The sequence below is a fragment of the Stegodyphus dumicola genome, chromosome 2 (assembly GCF_044657685.1).
Source record: "Stegodyphus dumicola isolate Sdum_Otavi_A_Nest chromosome 2, ASM4465768v1".
In the NCBI taxonomy this organism is placed as follows: Eukaryota; Metazoa; Arthropoda; class Arachnida; order Araneae; family Eresidae; genus Stegodyphus; species Stegodyphus dumicola.
Window position 1 is genome coordinate 157,346,567 of NC_140769.1, and position 21,351 is coordinate 157,367,917.

Consider the following 21,351-nt stretch of genomic DNA (forward strand, 5'->3'; position numbering starts at 1 on the left):
GCGACAGGATCCCAGGTAAGGTTGTAAATTTTTCTGAGGCGATTTCTATGCCTCATCATTTGACGTATTTTAGGCGGCAGTCGGAAGAGCGTGTTTGTATTTACAACTGTATCACTAGCATTTTCAATAGCCCTTTGAATTTTTGAGGTAAATGAGGATACTGCAGAGTCGATGTTATCAACACAGTTCAAATTTCTGACATCAAGAACACTGTCTTTCATGAAGAGTTCATAGCACTGCCAGTCAGTAATTTTCCTAGTGGAAGCAGTATTATTTTTGTTCGCTCCTAAAGTAGCAATGATCAGTAAGTGATCCGAGGATAGTTCGTGCAATACTTCAAGCGTGATAGGGATAGTTGTGGTGGACAAGACAATATCCAGAATGTCAGAATATTCTATTCTGTCCGGGCGATAAGTGTATTCGTCCGGTGTGTAAATAACAACAGGATGGCTTAAGATGTAATTTTGTAGAGTTTTACCGTTTGTATTTCCTTTACGGCAATTCCATGCAATGCTCTTAGCATTTAGGTCTCCTGCCAGGATCGTAGGAGTATCAGGAGGAAGGATTGAGTCTAGTAGGTTATAAGTTAACACATTATGCGGTGGATTATAAAAAGCACTGAAATAAATATTTTTGTACACCGGAAGGGTAATGCACACTGTAATAAGCTCACAACCAAAGTCTTTACACTCTTTAACTAGGCAAGATGGTAAATTTCTCTTCACATAGATGGTGACACCTCCGCCTCGATGGCTAGTTCTATCACAGCGATAGATTCTGTAGTTGGAGATATTCAGACTGTAATATCTTTGAGCATGTGTCTCAGTAATGAGGGCGAAGTCAATATCGTGCTTGTACAGAAATTCTTACAGTTCTGAGATTTTATTGCGGAGACCATTTGAATTCCACACCATGAAGCGAATTAAATTTGCGTTATTAGTGTGTTGGCCCATTATCTGAGATCACATTTTCTTGAGGTAGAGCGTTTTTTTCTTGGGTTAGTTGCTTGAAGAGCAGGGGAAGTCCAGAATTTTGAATAATTGCAACAAAGCTTTTAAGTTCATGTAGAATGGTTTTAGCTTCGCTTACCACTTCAGGGGCAAGTTTACTGGCTAAGGCTTGCGAGTAGGATTTGTTACTGATTACTCGATCTGCATAAAATGATGGCTGAACGTGAGCTTTAGGCTTTGGAAACTTTTCACAACCACGAAAGTTCACAATGTGTCCAGTCACTTACAATTCGCACACGTAGGGCGAGTATTCTTGTCTTTTTTACATAAAAACGATTGATGAGCGTCTCCACACTTAATGCATCGAGGTTCATGGTGGCAATGTGTCTGAGCATGGTGAAATCCCTGACAGCGGAAACACTGCAGGGGTCCAGCTCTACCTCGGTATCTTTCTACTTTAATCCTCATTCCTAGGATGACTTCTTCGTCGAAGATATTTTTACTTTTTTCCTTACGATCCAGGGCGATCAAGAAGAGAGGCATATTTATGACTTATTTATGTCCATCTCGTCTTCGTTTGAGTTGATTCACTCTGATGATGCTATAACCTTTTTGAGTTAAATGCTCAGCAATTTCGCTTTCGTCCGTGTCATTGGGGAGATGTCTAATAACAGCCTTAACATATTTGTCTTCAGGCAATTCGAAGCAGTGATATCGAATACCTTTGTCTTTGAAGACCTGTATGATTTGTTTATAAAGCGCAGGGGATTTGGATTGGATTTTAAATCCACTCTGAATTAATTGACCGAAGTAATTCTTTTCAGCCTGCATATTATAACCGATGAGGAGTGCTTTAACTTCTGAAAATTTGAATCTTTCATCTTTTTAACCATGATAGGCGGTGGTTTTCTTGAGCTCGTGCTAGGATTGGTCGATGGTAGCGTCAACATTGGTTGCGGACTGGGAGAAGTGTCCATGATGTTATTTTTTGGTGTTTCAGTAGCAGGATCTACGACCTGTACTTCTGGGGCTGTATCCATATTATCAGAAGTTGTTTCCATGGTCGGCTCAGCTGTCGAATCAGAAGAATCCATCAGGGTAGGCTTTCGAGAGGGTTTTCTTGGTCTTCTAGTAATATCTCCTTTAGGATCTGAGTCCGTATCGGAGCTGTCTTCATCCAATGCTTTATATTTTTTCGACTGCTCTTCATCTGAGCGCGCAGGGCTGCTGGCTCGTCTGGCATTAGTTTTGTTGATTCCAGTTATTGAAGAATCGTTGTCATTAACCTTAGGAACAGGGATGTTTGGTTTGGGAAGAGAAGTAGAAGAACGATCAGCATTCAATTCTCTGTCGATGAAAAGTTTGAGACGACGAAAGAATTTAAGGTCTCGTGCATCTTTAGATGAGAGAGATCCATCAGCTTCTTCGACGCATTCTAAGTTGGTAATCTCAGCGGCAATAAAATCAATCCTTCGATCCATGGTGGAGCGGATGGCAGAGAATATGGCAATGGGGAAAGCAATCAGAGTCTATTGCAATGCCAGCCTACTGTTATAGCGGCATGCACTCTGATCAGGTTAGTAAAAGAAGAGTTCCAATAGCACAAAATCAGGAGCGAGCAGATGTACGTCTTACATGTATGACAGTCAAAACTCGAATCCGGCGCTGTTGTGGAATAATTCGGACCTGGCTGAAAGCTAATGAATGTATCGGACATGACAGAAAGCTATACTTCTATTAACCAATAACAATGCGATTACAAATATCTCAACAAAACTTAAGGTTTGATTTTTAATTTGGTTAAAACAAATAATAAGAAGTTTCAAAATCTCGCCACCAATTTTAAAATCATGATATATTTTTGAATGAAACATTTAAAAATGTAAAATGTTTAAAGACTGCAGTATGTGATTTGCACTCAGGATTTCGGTGAGGCCAGATTTTAGATCATCAGCTAAAATCTACTTAGATGATATATAAAAGTTATAAATTAAAAAATATGAAATAATGAAGCATTTATCCCTTTAACTAAATCAAAATTAAAATCAGCATGCACTATACACTACTGGCAATGTATCCTCACTGGCAATTAAAGACATGTTGTTCCACTAAATTTTATCTTATATTTGTTGAGGAAGTTAAGCCTGAATTATATTAATTTAATTATTTATTATACTAATGTATATACGTATATATATGTAACAGTATTGGTCCGTATGTCAGATATTAGATTATTTCAAATATTGGATGCCTGAGTTTTGGACTTAGCACAATATTTTGTAAAGTTAAAATTATTTGGCTACTGTTTCATGTAACCTATGGCATATTATTATGCAATAAAAAGCTTATGTTATGCACAAAGCAAGTCATAAATGAACATACAGATTGATAAAATACAACTTAATATGCAATTACCTACAGAACAAATTAAATGACTTATAAGATGAAAATTAAAAATAATAAGAAACACAACTTACATAAAAAATCTGACAGCCAATCCGGCTGGCCATAATGATTAGCTGCTACGCATACAGTATTTAAAAACACTAAGACTATCACAAACCAGTAAAAGGCTTGGGATTTAACTGCATGACGAATAAAAAACCTGAAAATAAGAAACCAAAAACATAATAAATAAATTAACATATAATAGGAGAAGTTAATTTTTCTTGACATGAATGCAAACAAACAAATTCTTAACACTCATAAAGACTAAATTGACATTAATGGCCACCGAAAAGAAGGGTTTTAGTGCATAGATACATAAATCTTTACAATTTTCACTGCAATATATAAATTTTAAATATACAAAATTAAATTTTTAATTTTACAAATATTAATACAGTATTAAAGATCTAACATTTATATTTATAAAATATAATTACCAAAAAATACTTAAAATTGATCTTTATTCATATTAAAAAAGAAAAAAAGTGAAGCATTTAATCAGTCAAAAAGTTTAATTGTTAAACAATACTCTAAAGGGAAAATATTAAAAAGGGCAATTAATTCCCATTTTCACTGCTTTGCTTTAATTGGCCATATTTTGTAAATTAATTTTTTGCATATAAATCAAATTTGGTTACAGCCGAAAACATCGCGGATGGAAATGTAGCAGAGAAAACAATGCAAGGCGAAAACGTCGTGCTACAAACATCAGAAAACATTGCAGTTCTAAAACATTGTGATACAAAATATCGTGATCAAAAATAAAGCGGTTCAAATACTTTGCAGTTTAAAAACGTCATCATTGAAAATATCGAGGCAAAAAATAAAGTACCTACAAATCATCGCATGACGATAACATCACACACATGCGTTTTCGAAATCCCATACCGGCATATTATGTAACTAACTTTCACCATAAATCAACATTAAAAAAATTGATTGCACGCAATGCATGAAAATGTTAACTACAATTTAAGAATAAATGGAAACAAAACAATATGTAATTTTCACTAAAGGAATATCAAATTAACAAAATGTGAAAGAAAATAATTTGATAAGTAATTAAAGAGTTTTTATAGAGGTTATCTCATGCAGTTAAAGATATTCCTCTTTTTAAATTTTTTTAAAATATATTTTTCATGAAAAATTATCAGTAAAACTCTCTAAAAACATTAATTTATTTATAACCTTTATTAGTTAACTATATAAGCTTAAAACTTCTATTAAATGCTATAAAAGTTACATTAATTTTCAGTTTTAAATGCTCAGGTTTCCTTCTCACTTTTTCAATGAAAATGTATTAGTTCATTCAAAATTATGAATTATAAAAATAAATATATTCCTCTTTCCTTCTTGCGCTCACAATTCATTATGCGAATATGCATTTACAACTTTTAAAGACTGAAAAATGTATGTGTGCGATGTTATTATTACGCGATGATTTGTACAAGTTTTGTTTTTTACCATGATATTTTCGACGATGGTGTTTTTAAACTTTGAAGTTTTTCAACCGCTTTACTTTCGACCACGATATTTTGTACCATGATCTTTTAGACAGCGATGTTTTCTCTTTGCGATATTTTCTCCCACGATGTTTTGTACCCCGAAGTTTTCACTTTGCGCTGTTTTCGGCGGACACCATCAAATTTATATTGCTAGATTTAAGAAAATATATAATGGATATTGTAGCTAAGTACCCCCAGCATAGAGCATGATCAAAAATAGAAACAGGTTAAAAAAGCTTGAGAATATAATGAAAGAAACACTGACGTGTCTAGGGAACATGCACTACAGATATATACAGTAAGCCCCCAAATTACATAATACACAATTTACGTAAATTTGTAGATACTAAGTGTGTAATATTCAAACTGAAACCTATCAGTTAGAAAAGAATTTAAAAAAAAAAAATATTCCTTCTTTTTCCTGATCTACACTTTATATATTCAAACAATATTCACATACTTAGTTTAGTCTTTTGTTTGCCACCATAACGGTTGTTCTTCATTTATTTTTAAAATGGATTTGAAAAGTACAAATAAAAATAGCATTAATAAATCTAACAAATAAAAATCTTAATTTTTTTACAGAAAAGTTGAAAATAATCCACATGTATGAAATGGAAAATTATATCAGCAACAGATTGAGATATAAATCAACCTATTTTGACAGTAATAATAAAGGATAAAATTATCACTGAAAGCATGAAAGGTGAGGTAACACTGAAGGGCATGCACAATCATGACCAAAAAGAGAATAGTATACATGGATACACATAGACATATATATGCATTTAAAAATATAGACTGCTGGCCATTAACCCTTTCACGATGGGTTCCTTAGTCATTAAACCACTTTTCACTGGGGTATTAACAAGATGCACTGCCTTATTGGGATGATCAATAAGCACAAGTAAGCCTAATTTTGGTAAAAACTTCCTAAAAACTAAATTTGTGGTCCAATTGTTCCAATTTTTGGCAGATAATGAAAGGAACACTCAGGTAGTTGTCAGATGTAATTTGAAAACTTAGCATTATATTTTCCTTGCCTTTTCAAGTATAAGAAAATGTTTTGCTAAATGACACACAAAATATTCACCTCAATGCTAGCCAAACTCTAAAAGGAATGAATAAAACTTCTATATTAATGGAACATGCATCCTCATAAAGGGGGGAAAAAAGAAGTATTCAGAAGCATCATGAATCCTCATATGTTTTTATTAGCTAATAGCCAGCTTTGTTTCTTTACATTATTCAACCCACAATTTCCCCTTTGATTCTGGAAAAAAAAAAAAAAAAAGTACTGCAAACAGAATTAAGGTCAACATTCTCCAGTTTAGACAAATTCCACTATAACAGACATACATCTACATGTGGTAAAGAGCTACTAATTTAACATTCCATCCAAAAATTCATATGTGCTACACCCATCCTAAGAGTCAATTTAAATAGTGATTCATACATGACAACCTCAACTTTGAGATGCAGTTTATGGCCAATGCATAAGTGACACACTTGTCTCGAAAGAGTTAAAATTGCTTCACCAGGAAGGAAAGCTAATAGCAGAATCTTATTTATTGTACATATACAGTACAATGGAAGACAAGATTAAATTTGCATATGATCTGGGGGTACACAGCATGAAGAATTCAGTACACAGAGCTCCTACCTCTTGTAGTAACAAAAGCTGCAATCCAGCTCAGTATTGAGTCCAATTGAGCTTCAATGACAGATACATAACAATATTTCATATGGCTTCAACTCTATGCCAGAGCTCATCAACTGTAGTGGCTGGCAAGTAATGGCATGTCAGTCTCTTGGCAATCCATGACCAGATGTTCTCAGTTGGCAACAGATCTGGACAACTTACTGGCAAGAGCAACAATCCTTTGTATTGAAGAAGGTCAGGACAGCATGGGCAACATGTATTTGTTGAAAGATGGTGTCATTCAGGCCTCGAGGATAAGGCACACTCATAAGCCTAAAACATGTCAAAAATATAATAGTGGCTGCTCACATTGCCAGCTATGTGAATAAGAGGTGACTGGAATGTGTACCTAAGGCACAACAGCTGCTAAGCCTGTATAATGATGATGGATGTAAACTGGCAACGTTCATTATTCTCCTTGGTGCCTTGGATACCTCCATCATGATGCTATATTCAGTATTGGGATTTGTCAGAAAAGACAACCTGATGCCATTCCTGTGTCCAGTGCCATTGTTCATCTTCCATTATACATGCGGTGGTCTCTACATGCTACTCATAGCTGCTTTGCATGCATGTACTGGAATGCCTTCATATTGCCTCCCAGTACCTTCATACTGCCTGGCAAATTATCTTTCATGCAAATTTGGCATTTATAGCATGCTTATTTCATGGTGTAGCAATTTTAATGTCCAGCAGCAAAATGTATGTATGTATGCATACACACACAAACACACACACACATATATATATATATATACATACAATAATAAATAAGTTATATTCCATTAATTTACAAATTTAAGTCAAATTCAAGTTACATAAAGGTTTTTACATCATAACTCTGCGGGTGAGTTTCTCTTGTTTTGTAATTCTCTTGTTTTGTAATTTCCCATGTATAGTGTTACATTTAGCTATTTTTCTTTTCTTTTGTCAATCACTTACTATTGTTATTTTCAATGTTTTGCATGAATTTAATATGCAGCTTGCCTTGTTGAGATTGTATTGCACTTACATACAAGAAATTACCATTCGCTACTTGTTTGTCACTTTAACAACTATGTGTACACTTTTATTGCTTCATCTTACAACATATCACAAGAATAAACATTCTCCACCCCACTTCACTGATATGAGTTTCAAATGGCACAACAGCTAAAACAATGTGGATAAAACAAAATACTGTATCATTTCTTTCTGAAAATAAAGCAAAGTTAAAAAGAGCATTGCTAATCATAGTTCTGAAAGTTATTCAGCTTAGGCTTCAGTTAGTGATATGATATATCTGTGCCTTTTCAATCATAATCATTCTGCATACGTATTTTTTATCATTACTTTAATTTACAGTAATTTGAAATGAAAAACTTAACACAGGGAGATATATATATGAACTAAAACTAAACTAAATTTAGAGGCACAAACACCCTTAGAGAGCCATGGCCTGCAGTGTTCTGATATCTGCTTTCTAGACTGTGGGTCCAGGAGTGCATGAGCATATGCCCTGGATAAGTGGTCAGCTTGTCGCAGCAGCTCTGGTGGTTAGTCCCCAAGCAAACTTGGTACTCATTTTATTGACCCACTCAAGTGGTGAGAGGCAACTTTGCCCAGCCCAAGGATCGAACCCTAGACCTGGTCTGCTGCGCGACACGCTAGCAACTACGCCACCAGACATCCATATACATGAACTACAGAAACAAAATTAAGAGTTGGATCATAATGATAATGCAAAGCATGTGAAATGAATATGTACTAAATTGAATGTTGGAAGAACCTAGGGATTGACCAGGAAAGACACCAGAAATCTCTTATATAGATGAACACACAAAACAAAAATGAAAAAGCTTTCAAAAACATACCCTATGAAGAAGCTAAAACAGTGAAATTACTGATGACATATCATGGATATATATAAAAGAATACGATATTGAACTGCAAAACAATCCATCTGTAAATGATATTATTTTTTTTTAATAAAGTGATGTGAATTTCTTTTAAAATAAGAAACAAAAAAGGAGAAAGAGATTAAAAAAATTATGATTTTTTACTGGTGATTGATGAAACATCTAAAAAAATATTTGTTAAATGTTTCATAAAATACTTCTATATTATGTACAAACAGACTTTTATAAGATTTATAACCTATAAATTATATTTTTCATAATTTTTTGAATTAACTAGTCTTTCATTTACCAGGCCTAAGGTTTAATGATATAGAAGTCAGTTAATTAAGAGTCTACTGTATATTCGAATATTATTTTCATATTTTAATACATAAAATATACTGAAAGAAAACTAAAAAAAATCATTCTAAAATTACCTTATTCGTTTTTCTACACGCCAAAAGGCTTTACATGCTCCTTTGTTCTTTATTTTGGCCTTGAAATAGGAAGCCCTAGCCAACCCTGAAACCATACTATTTAATTAGTATATTTTTGGGAAATAATTTCATTTTCTTCCAAATAACTCCTTAATACAAAAAGAATATATAATTGTAATTAAATACACATTAAACAAAATTCTTATCTCAACTATGCTTTCCTTTTAAGAAACAAAATTATTATCTTGCTGCTATTAATTATACAGATAATATAATGCCAATAAAATAGTATTCACACACTAAGATGATTATAACAACAAAATTGTCATGATTTTTATCAGAAGATTATTGCTAAACATTAATGTAGTTTATCAAATATCCATGTTAGAATGTAATATTCACAGATTAAGAACACATAAGAATAGAAATTTGCAATTTATAAAATAAATTACTAAATTTAGATCTCACCTTTTAATTTTTCCTTTTTAGCTGAAAAATCCATGACAAGCAAGATAAGTAAAAAAAAAAAAAAAAAAAACATTTAATTTACAGAAAAGAAAAACAAAAATTCTACTTTCCTTAAAAAATGGAAGATATTCATAAAACATTTTTCACAGTTAGGACAACATTTACTTTTATACATTTTATTTTCTTCCCTTCCTTTCTGCAGATCTCCATTATTGCTAGTTACTTAAATTCCAAAAAAAAAACCAAGTTTTTTTTAAGTTTTAACATCGGATTAAGATATAATGAACCTGAACTATATAAATGTGCTCTGAACATAATAACTGTCTCAAATCTTACATTCATTTCAAAGTTTATATAGATGCAGGAGCTATATACATGCTGAAAAGTCTGATGTTATTATATAAGCTGACTGAGAAAATTTAAGACAAATTGTTCTTTCACAATCAATGGTGGGTCCAATGGTGGTGAAAAATGATGGGTCCTGTATTCTTTTCTTTTTAAAATTTTAGTCTTTCACATTGAATTCCACTTTTTATAGTAATTTATAAATAAATCAAAAACATAAAATAAAAACTGTTTTGCATCATCCTCTTTAGCAATGTGAGAATAATGCTTTTCATTTCCTCATCTAAAGAGAATTTCTTTTCATGTAATTACCTTTTTTAATACTAAGAATTTGCAGAAATCAAATATCATTAAGTCTAGGGCGTATATAGGATACCATAGCATTGACAGATGAAACTGTTAATAACCACAGCAGCAATGTTAAGCAGGGCATTATAGGTCTAGATAAATGGTTTTCAAGGTTCATCTCTGAATATGTACTATAACATTTAAAGTGTCTTGTTACAGCTGTTTTCAAGTTTAACACAAAACTTAATTACTCTCTCTGTCATATAAGTGTCTTCCTAACCTATCTCAACAAAACATACTAAACGTTTCCATTTTCTGCAGTTGAAGGCCATGGTTCAACTACAGATTTAAACGCTTCAGTAAGCCCAGTACAGAGTTACCACATCTGATATTGAAAAAGAGAAACAGAGGCAATCTTAAAACTTTTTAGTGTCAGCCTTTATAATGAAATGAAATGCAAATTATTTTATATTATTCTAGGAGTAATTATGCACTATGTTTTTTAATGTTGAAAAGTATAAAAATTATTAATATTCTTAGCGATTTACTTTCACAAGAATAAAACACATACTCTCTAAAAATAGGCCTTTATTCTTTTAAACACTGATGCTGAACATATATTTTAAATTAAGCTTCATAAAGTAAGGTGCAAAGATTTATGAAAACAGTTTCAATTCTGTTGTTGGAGAAGTTTTAGTTTTTGTGAATAATATAAAAGTATCCTCAACATGATATCATAGAGTAATAATTCCAGTGCATATGTATTATCCCATCGACCATGAAAGTTGGCAATCATTGAGTCATGAAAGCTGATGAAAATCCCTCTAAAGCTGTGCAAATCATTTCAGGAAAATTGAGCCTCACTTTTATTTGCAACTCTTACAATAAAACATTCTCTCTGCACAATCCATAAAATAGCCACTACTGCAGAAGTAGTCAACCTGCTTCATAAAAAAGACTTTTATCAAATCCTATTAATTGTTAGGCCCTCCGCTTTTCGCAGAAGCGCTGTTTAGAATGCTGTGAGTACAAACTTCCCGCAGATGATTGTTCAAATATATTAATGTTTTGTTGATGATATCCAGCTGTTTTTCCCTCATTCAACTGATATTAATTCTTTTGACTAGCTCTAAATATATACTGGAATGCAGTTACTACCAGGGTATTAAATGAAAGCACGGATGTTATGAGTGTATTGGGATATCATGTTTATCCAGTAATTGGAGCTAGAACAACATTGATTGGCGACAGTGTCACGCCCGACGGCATAGTATGCAAGTACTAAAATTTCAAATAGTATTTATGAGGTTCTAGTTATTTCTAAATGAGAAGTTTCATGCCAATATATATTGCAAAATCCATGAACATACCCAGCAGGAACTTATTTCGATCACTTTATCTAGTACTTATTTTAATGAAAGATTTTCAGGCAAAAAGGCAGCAATTATACCATCATTAAATTACTACTATTTAGTTTTAATGAAATTATTTATTAAGTATATTTTAATGAATTTTGCATGAATATAACTTTTGCAGATATTAAACCCTGCACATACCACTGCTCACAACTTAATCCTCTTTTATTCATTACAACACTCTACAGAATTAAACATCTGAATTATCATTTGGCAATAGTGGAAAAACTTGGTATGAAAATTACTGATGCTGTATACTCTTCGTTAACAATAAAAATTTATGAGACAGTGGAACAAGCATATCATAAATAGTCACACTGATCATTATAAGCATGTTATAAGTGAAAAGAATCTACATTGTAAAATTTATAGTAAAGTTATGCAAATTAAATAAGTATTTACCGATATATTTAACAATATATTTCTTATAAACTGATAATAAAACTAACATATATATATATTAACTGATAGTTTAGTGTTATGCAATTCAATTTTGTTATAGGTTTCCACATATGCAGGTTTTGAAACCCGTATTTATAAATATTTTCTAAATCTTGTATAGATTAAATGTTCAATTTCATGCAATATTTGTAGCAAGTTGTTGGAAACAATATATATTTGCACTTTTTTACAACAACACTTATATAATTATAGATATCTGGGATTTAACCAGCTAATTAAAATAAAACTATTGTGTGATATTTGCAACATTATGGCACATTGCCAAATATTTGAGAAGTGCTAACTCCTAACAAACGAAATAATACATAAAAAAGACAGCATTCTATGGAACTACAACATTGTATGAGACTGTATATTAGAGTCTGATCCCTAAGCTATATGACAAGACTGATTCAACTGTTGCTGGTTTATGGAAACTTGTATTAATTTATCTGGATACGAAAATAAATTACAAAGAGAAAAAGTTGCTGTGAGCTTAGAGAGGGTCATCAAAAGAGGCCAAATGGTGCCACTTACCAAAGGAAGCCTTAAGGTATCAGGTAATGCATAAGAGTCATAAATTCTTTCAAGAATAATTTTTAGATTAAATCTTATTCTAACAAAATGGTAGTTTGAAAACTTACCAACAGAATCACTTTCTTTACTACCATCATCTTCTTCTTCATCTTCGTCTGTGCTTTTACTGTGCATATTTTTCATTTTCTTCCTTTTAGCAGTACGCTTTCGAGCTTTATGAATACAGAAAGAAAATCAACAAATTTTATATAATTACATATGGTCTTTAAAAGAATAAACATGAATTAAATACAATTTTAATGCAATGTATAATTACATATGACATAATAAAAAAATCAAGAATACAGTATTTCTTCAAATCTAAGATACCAAGATCTAAAGTGCACCTTCATTATTCCTTCAGCTTTGGATAAAAAGTTTTACTTCAAATTCAAGGTGCATAGATGAAATAATAAATATTAGTATTTTATTAAAAAAAGTATTATAGTATTATATTTAGATTGTTATTATATTATTGTTGCATTTAGCATTAAGAATATTATTATTACCATTCACATTTACCATTCGAGCAATTACAGTACACACATTTTTCAATCAGTCTTTCTCAAGTGTCCCTATCAGTACTTTTTCACAATTGTTTAAAGTAGTTGATGCAGGAAAGAGGTGAGGTTCATCTTCACTTCTATCCCCCTGCAACAAGCCATCCTCTTTATTACAAGCAGTATTCATCAGGCCATACATTTTTAAAAATTTGGCTTAGCAGTTTCTTTTATCAAGGCATCTAATATCTATATAGTAATCTTTCTTAAAGGTTTCTACATATGATCCAATGAAGCTAAGAGAGTTCCATGTTGTTTACACACTTGAATGACTTGAAGATGTGGAGTGGTTGAAATCATATGATGCCTTTTTAATAGTTTTAACAGGACTTAATTATTCTCCTATTTCTAAATTAATACTCATAATATTTTTTATCATTATTATACATATTAAATTCATAATTAACAAGAATGTCTTACAAATAAAAACTTCAAATGCATTACAGCTTGAATAATTTTTTACTCATTCCATCATTTGAATAAGTCTAATAAACAAACTTCTGTCATAACCCAATGGTTTTGGTTTTTTTTTTGGGGGGGGATAGAAGTGTGCTTTTGTTTAATGGAATCAAGAAAATCAGTGTCCAGAACATCCCCAATAAATTTTGCATGTGAGAAAATTCTGACTGTCATTTTTTCAATAGAGTTAACACGAGAGCAATTAATAAGCTAAACTGTCCTCAACTAAATTTGATTCAGAGAATTTGATTGTGAAAAATTATTAATATTTAATAGTTTACATGCTTAAAACTGAAATCAACAACAAACAGTAGATGGCATGCTCTATTACATTTCATGGTACTTTTCTGTTTTGCCAGCACAAATCTCACCAAGCAGTCTTTATTGGCGACAGCATACAGTATACACATAAAAAATATTAGCAAATGTTAGTTCTAAGAATTTTTTGTGTTGAAGGCATATACATTTTAATATCGTTTAAAATTTTGTAAAAATCCTATAAATAAAGACAATAAATTTGTAAAAAGACATTAGTTTAAGAATTTATTATGCTTTCATGGTTTAACAAGCTGATTCGCCTGTTCATATCATGTACCCATTTCCCTTGCATAATAATAAAGCAATTGAAATTCTTTGGCATTTCAGTTGAAATATTATTATTATGATTTCTTTATAACTTTACATGGTATTTTCTCCCTCCTTTCTGCATGTCTTTGTGGTGTAACTGGAAGCACACTCGCCGCATATTTGGGAGGTCCGGAGTTCCAATCCCAGCAAGCATACAGCACATTTTTCACGTCTCCAGCATAAAAAAAAAAACCTAATGAACTTATAATTCAAAATAACAAACTTTAGTAATCTATTCTTTTAAGGTCTTCCGGTCTTATTTATAATTCTTTTGAGCTAAATTTAAACTGCAATATAGCTAGAGCTATAAAATTCTTTGAAATCTTATGTTTTGTTACAGTTTCAAATTAGATCATACTGAGAGATAGAAAATACTATAGAACCTTTATGACTTTTGAATTCCATTAGTATAATTATTCATGAAGAAGCTATATATATTAATTCATGTATGATCGTAAATCCTTATTTAAATGCAACACAAAAACAAGAAATTTATACCAAAGTGAGGGTTGTTCTAGTTAAGAAAACATTTTTCGTTCCGCATATAACAGCAAAGCATTTATTGCAGTAGTAGTATATCAATTTGGAAGTAAAATACATTAAATTGATTAATGCTCTTTGCATATTTTCATAATTATGTAAGAACTACTGATATTTTCTCATGATAAATTAAATTTTTAAATACAAAGAATACAATACTTAAAAAAGTGTAAATATTACCTTCAATTATATGAAGCTTCTCTTCTAAAGTTGTTCTTTCTTCCGCTAAAATAACTTCCTCTGAAAGAATAATAATTTTACACATGATTAATCAATGTTATATAATAAATAATTTTGATATGTATACAAATATATATGTATGTATGTACATACATATATATTACATATAAGTATGTATGTACATATTTTACATTGCATACACATTTGAAACTTTATTGAGGTTTTCCCCCTTCCTCACTCTTTTATTGACAGAATGTTGAAAACAAATTAATATAAGTCTTAGTTATATATATATAAGTCTTAAATATATAAGCCTTAGTTAATTTTACATTATAATAGAAACAATAGTTAGAATACTCAAAACACTGTTATCAGTGAAGTCATGAAATAATTTAATAATTTTATAACATTATAAATGAAAATACATGGAAACTAAACATATCAGGAAGATTCTTCGATTAAGGATAAAAAGACATAACTGCAATTCTGACAGATTTAATTTCATCCAATTGATATGTGTGTTAATGAAATGTTCAACAATGGATACAGGGTTTCAAGCAGAGTTAATGGCTGGAGTTAAATATAACTTGACTTATAGATGTAAAATATGATGATCAAATTTGACAGTAATGTTTGAATGAATTTTTAAGACATGAAAAATAATTTTAGAGATAATAATCAAGGCAAGTTTTAAGAAAACAATGGCTCTTATTAAGATTTATAAAAGCAAGATGATGAAAATGACAATGTTTATGAATTATATAAAGAAAAAATAATGCATCAGATTATGAAAATTATGAATTCACTAATATTTGGATTTAATGTAGGACACTGCAGCATTAATTACCATGTTTAATGGCTTCTCTATTCTTATAGATACATGAAGTCAACTGTTACTTAAATTTTATTTTTATTTTTAGATTATTCTTTTTTTACCTCTCCCTCCCAGAAACAGCCATGACTATGAGAGGTTTGCTAACAAAAACACATAATTTTAAGCAAAATGAAGCAAAAATATATTCAATACAATTACTGAGCAGTAATATTGAATTATGTCTTTAACTCTATATTAAATGAGATTTACCATTTTCAAACTATTTTTTTATCTAATTAATGCCATTTGATTATAAAACACAGAAATATAGTATGTATGTTTTTGCAAATATCAGAAAAGCATGGGGATAATGACATGAAAAAATGAACAAACTTCAAAAGCTTGCATGACATAATTTTAGTAACATGCTTATCAAAATTACTGAATACTTAACTATATATTTCATTTCTTGCACACTGAAATATGTATCACTTTGAATATAAAACATTGATGAACCTTCATTCACATACTGAATTGCATAAATACTTATTGGAAAACAGTGGTTATGCAAATAATACCATAGGGTCAGGCAACTTAGATCAGAATTATGTCATTCAAAAGTTACTATGTTTAAATATATAGTATATAATAGTTTAAATATATACATGAAACTAATAATGATAATAACTTCTATTTTTAAATATATGGTACATATATATACATATGATCAATTCTGATTTGTTTTTTCATCTGGTACAGGCATTTGTTTAAAAGACAACAAGTCCCAATTAAAAAAATAGCCTTATCTTTCTTTGTTTATTTGGATTAACAATTCTCTTTAACTGCAACAAACTTCAGTTTAAGGAAACACCACATACTCAAAATCTGAAGTTTTCAATTAATTATAACATTTAAAAACAGATGACTAAATAAATGCTTAGAGGGAGGGAAAAGTTGCATTTCCTACAACCCCTTCAGGATAGAGATGTTACTTCATCATGATCTAATGGTAGCAACTATGCAGAAGGTGAGAAGTAATAATAAGTTAATACTCATAGATAATTGAAAAACATTTGAGCTTGAATGAGTGACTTCAATAAATATCATTTACTTGAAACATTTCATATATGTACTGACTTTTTTCACTCAATCACAAAAATACAGCTGACATTATGCATATATTTTTTCAACAATAATACTTTATACTTTTTTCAGAATTGTTATTACTTCAGTTAAGGCAGAGTCATGCTGGTTTACTGATAATGAATGTTTACTCAAAAAACTGATTGATGATTTTGATCTTTGTTATAATTCATTCAAACAAATGATTTATAGGCTTGGAAAACTTCACTCTTATTTCATGTTTCACTGAATTTTCAAATTTGCTTAATTAAAGTAGCCAGATGGGCAAAGTGCTGACACCCACTTATAAAGTCAAAAATGATTTATTGAGCTGTAAAATATAAGGGTATAAAAGTGTTATTTTAAAATATATGTGTATTCTGTGCAATTATTTTAATTTATTATAAATGAAAAAAATTAAATTCATTTAGACATACATTTCAAAAATAATAAAAAAAGATAGATAGTTCAGTAGACCATCTCTTCAATGGAGGAGTCATTTTTTCTCATCATAAAATAAAATGTATGTGAAATGTGTTTACCTCCACTTGCCTACTGAAGACGAAATACAGAATACAACTTGGAATATATGGTGCCATATTTAAAATCTGATTATTATTACATCCTTAATGTAGTGGTACGGATAAAGCTGACATGTGAACTAGTGAACATGATGGCCTTCTCAGATTACAGCTATCTGCCTACAATCAAACTAGGTAAGTTGGCAGATTTCACTATTACTGACAAAGCATTACTAATTATGTACAGAGGACAAGCATGCAAAATTTATGATACCTGCATAGGATGATGATATCATGTAGTACTTTGTAGTAAAAAACAAACAAAGTAACAAATCGGTAATTAGTAAAACAAATGTTATCCGTATTGCAAATCTAATTCATTGTACAAAAATTATATAATGCATAATTATATACATTCCCTTCTTATAAGAAATAAATGAATAAAAACTTAAAATGAATAAAACTTCATACAAGAACTAATACACACCAGCTTTGCATATCCATTCTACATAGCCATTCAATTCTTTTTCTAACTGTTGCTGTCTTCTAAGTTTTAAAAAACTCTGTCTATTTTCCACTCTTTCTCTTTCTTTTGCAAATTCACTAGAACATAAAAAACAGAAGAATGAATAACTTTATACACAACTCTATATACATACATAAATAGAGAAAAAGCATTTTCTTTCAAAACATATCTAACATTTTTATACTGAAATTAATGGCAATATATGAAATTTAACTGAAATTAATGGGTATTCCTATTTATCATAATTAATGTATATTTTCTGCAGTTACATTGAAATTATATTTATTACATAACATATTTTTTAAAAAGATACCACTTTATCACAACACATTTTTTAAAATTTTATTTATTTATTTATTTTTGAAATAAAAAATGTCAGCTATGAAATGATTTCCATTTCTTTAACATTATGTTATTAATGTTTACAACCATAAAATTCATCAGTTCCAGGATCTTATAATTTTCTTGCAGAAATTACCTATGCTAAAAAAATTCATACTGTTTTAAAGATGATTAAAAACTTTTACTGCTGTCCAGTTGATACAGAAGCCAGAAGATGTGCCTGTGAAGTTTATATTTTAAGCTCAACTGTTTATTATGATTATATCTATGTAAAGTAAATTCACATAAAATATGATGGCTCTAAGTTCTTCTCATTGTTAGAATAATTGAAGAGATGTATGGGAAATGCACATTGTTACCTATGGTGAATTTCGTCAAAACTGGAATGCATGTTCAGTATTGAGCCACATCAAACTGTTTCCAAGGTACCCATAAATATTTAATTAATGATAGATGTGCTCATCTCTAACTTAAAACTCTTTATAAAGGCTTGCCCAAAATTGTATACTCGATACATACAAGAAAAATCTTGAACTACTTTAAAATTATACATACTGGTTGTAATAAATTTCAATTAAGGAACATAATATGATATAGTTTAGTTGAATCCATATACTAAAACTATATAAAAATGGAATTTTACTGATTTTCTGCATACTCATTTAATGAATTCATATGCCAAATAATAAATACGTAGGTTAATCCAAAAAAAGTTTACAAGCAGAAGCATTTGAAACGTAATAATTGTGGAGCGAATATTTCCACCCAGGGTGGTTGACAGATGGCACTAGTTGTCCTACAGCGGTTCTATGAGTAAGTAGCATCAGCACGCAGACACTTAGCGACAGTAATGGCACAACGTCTAGAAAAGTGGTCTCGCATACAGGTGCAAACTGTAACTCGATTCTTACGGCCAATAATGTGGCCGCATTTGAAATTCACAGACAAATCGTTGAGGTATACGGGGACGAAGCAATGAGTAGACAACGGGTAGCGAAATGGTGTTGTTCTTATCAAGCGGGCAGGGAGCATGTGGAAAACTGCAATATGGAAGCGAGCGGCCGCCCAAGTTCTTCAAGGACGGATATCAACACGGCACTTGTTGAAGAAATCATCCAAAGGGATCGACAAGTAACTATGTGTGAGATTGCCTCAGAGTTGGACCTGAGTTATGGTAACGTTCAGCGTATCGTAACCGATGAGTTGCGATACCGACGAGTTGCGATATATATAAGTTTGTGCCCGCTGGGTTCCATGTGCGTTGTCTGCAGAGCATAAGGCCACTCAAATGATGTGCATCCTCACATTTCTTCAGCGATATCATTCAGACGGCCAACACTTCATTGATCGCATCGTTACTGGTGATGAAACATGACTTCATCACTTCACCCCCACATCCAAAAGAGCCACGATGGAGTGGAAACACGCTGGATCACAGACAAGGAAGAAGTTTAAGGTCACACCCTCTGCCGGTAAAGTGATCGCAACCATTTTCTGGGATACGACTGGTGTTATCCTAATCGAGTATTTGGAGCGTGGCCATACCATTAAGGGCAATCGTTATTGTGCCACCTTAACGAAATTGCACAAAGCCGTCTGGCGCAAACGGCCTGGATTACTGAGCAAAGGCGTCATTCTTCTGAATGACAATGCCAGGCCCCATACAGCTCGTCAGACTCAGGAATTGCTGCAAAGCTTCAAAGTGGGAGGTCACCCCCCATACAGCCCCGATTTGGCTCCAAGTGACTATTTCATTTTTCCGGCGTTGAAGCGATACTTATCCGGAACACAGTTCATCTCAGAGGATACAGTGAAAATGAGCTCAATGAGCAGGGCCCTGATTACTACCAAGACAGGATAAACAAGTTGGTCGAACATTCAGACAAATGCCTAAACAGGTTTGGCGACTATGTGGAAAAGTGAAGGCCAGATGTGTCTCTTGATTCCCATTTGTATCTTGTTTCTATTGTTAATAAATACTTTTTCATTTGCCTTGTAAACTTTTTTGGATCACCCCTCGTAAATAAATAAAGATTTTACTTTTAAACATGTAAATAATTTAAAAACATTTTCTGAGCTAATGTACTTCAAGTCAAAATATTTTCTTAAACCATAGACAAACATTATTATAGGAAGGGCTTCAAAGTCTATGATCAGCAGCATTTAGCTACTGTCTGAAAATAGATTGTTGGAACTTAAATGGGAACTTTTCAAACCATTTAGGATTTTAGTTAAAACAGTGACTGCTTAAGGAACGATTTCAGAACAAAGGAGGTGTATGAACGAGACTTAGTGTTCAAATAACAACATACATATTCACTGGCTATTCACTAACGCTCAATTCCTTGAATGCATTCACATATTTGGAGATATTTTTATAATATTTGGCATAGACTATAAAGTCTGAGACCTGGAATCATCGGGACTTCAGCAATTCTAAATTCTGGAAAATTTCCCGATTTTAAATCCAATAAGATGACATGTAGACATGACAAAAGTGGGGCTTCACTTATTTTTTATATCAGAGAGAGAAATGCATCCCCCCCCACACAGGACTAGCACCAGAGCAGGTACAATTGATGCAGCTATACCAGATGTCAGAATTTAATGGGAATGCCAGAAATTTTAGAATTTTGGAGAGGTTCTCGGCAAAAGAATTTAGGAGCATCAAAATTTTTAGAATTTAGAGAAGCACCAAACAACAATATTTACAACCTGCAGAGATTGCACTAGTTGGCAAAAATGTACAGGGCTGCCTCCTCCCAAACAGACACAACCATTCAAGGGTCAGGGTCAAATGTGTAATCCTGGTAAACATCAATTAATGCACTATTATTGGCCATAGTGAGATAATGATACTCCCTAGCCAGCAGGTATTGAAAGCAACAGGCAGGAATCTCAGTTGGTCTGGAGAAAAATTGCATTTATGGTACAGCTACTCAAAAAAAGGGGAGAGGGACAATTCATCTTTCATTCTACTAGGCCAATTGATGAAATTCAACTTGGATTTTTCATGTCTTGAAAGGACAACTTGAGAGATATATTATATTTACATATATTGTTGTTCTAATATAGGTATTTTGACAATAAATCTTACTTTTTCTGAAATGACATATAAATTTTTTTTTTCTTATTTCAATTTTACGCTTCAAGTTATGCCAAAATGCTAAGTTTTGTGAAAATCGCATGCATAGTTTTTAAAAAAATC

The 21,351-nt window shown here is 31.6% G+C and overlaps 1 protein-coding gene across 1 annotated transcript in view; it reads right to left on the minus strand.

The window, feature by feature from the left end:
- Positions 1-21,351, minus strand: part of LOC118182704 (voltage-dependent calcium channel type A subunit alpha-1-like) — a 454,834-nt gene that overhangs the window by 218,285 nt on the left and 215,198 nt on the right. The window contains exons 9-14 of the mRNA XM_085811365.1: positions 17,763-17,878; positions 14,819-14,878; positions 12,521-12,625; positions 9,388-9,408; positions 8,920-9,004; positions 3,428-3,555 (exon numbers count right to left, since the gene is read on the minus strand). Coding sequence (XP_085667491.1) covers positions 3,428-3,555; positions 8,920-9,004; positions 9,388-9,408; positions 12,521-12,625; positions 14,819-14,878; positions 17,763-17,878 — 515 coding nt within the window. The remainder of the gene's footprint in view (positions 1-3,427; positions 3,556-8,919; positions 9,005-9,387; positions 9,409-12,520; positions 12,626-14,818; positions 14,879-17,762; positions 17,879-21,351) is intronic.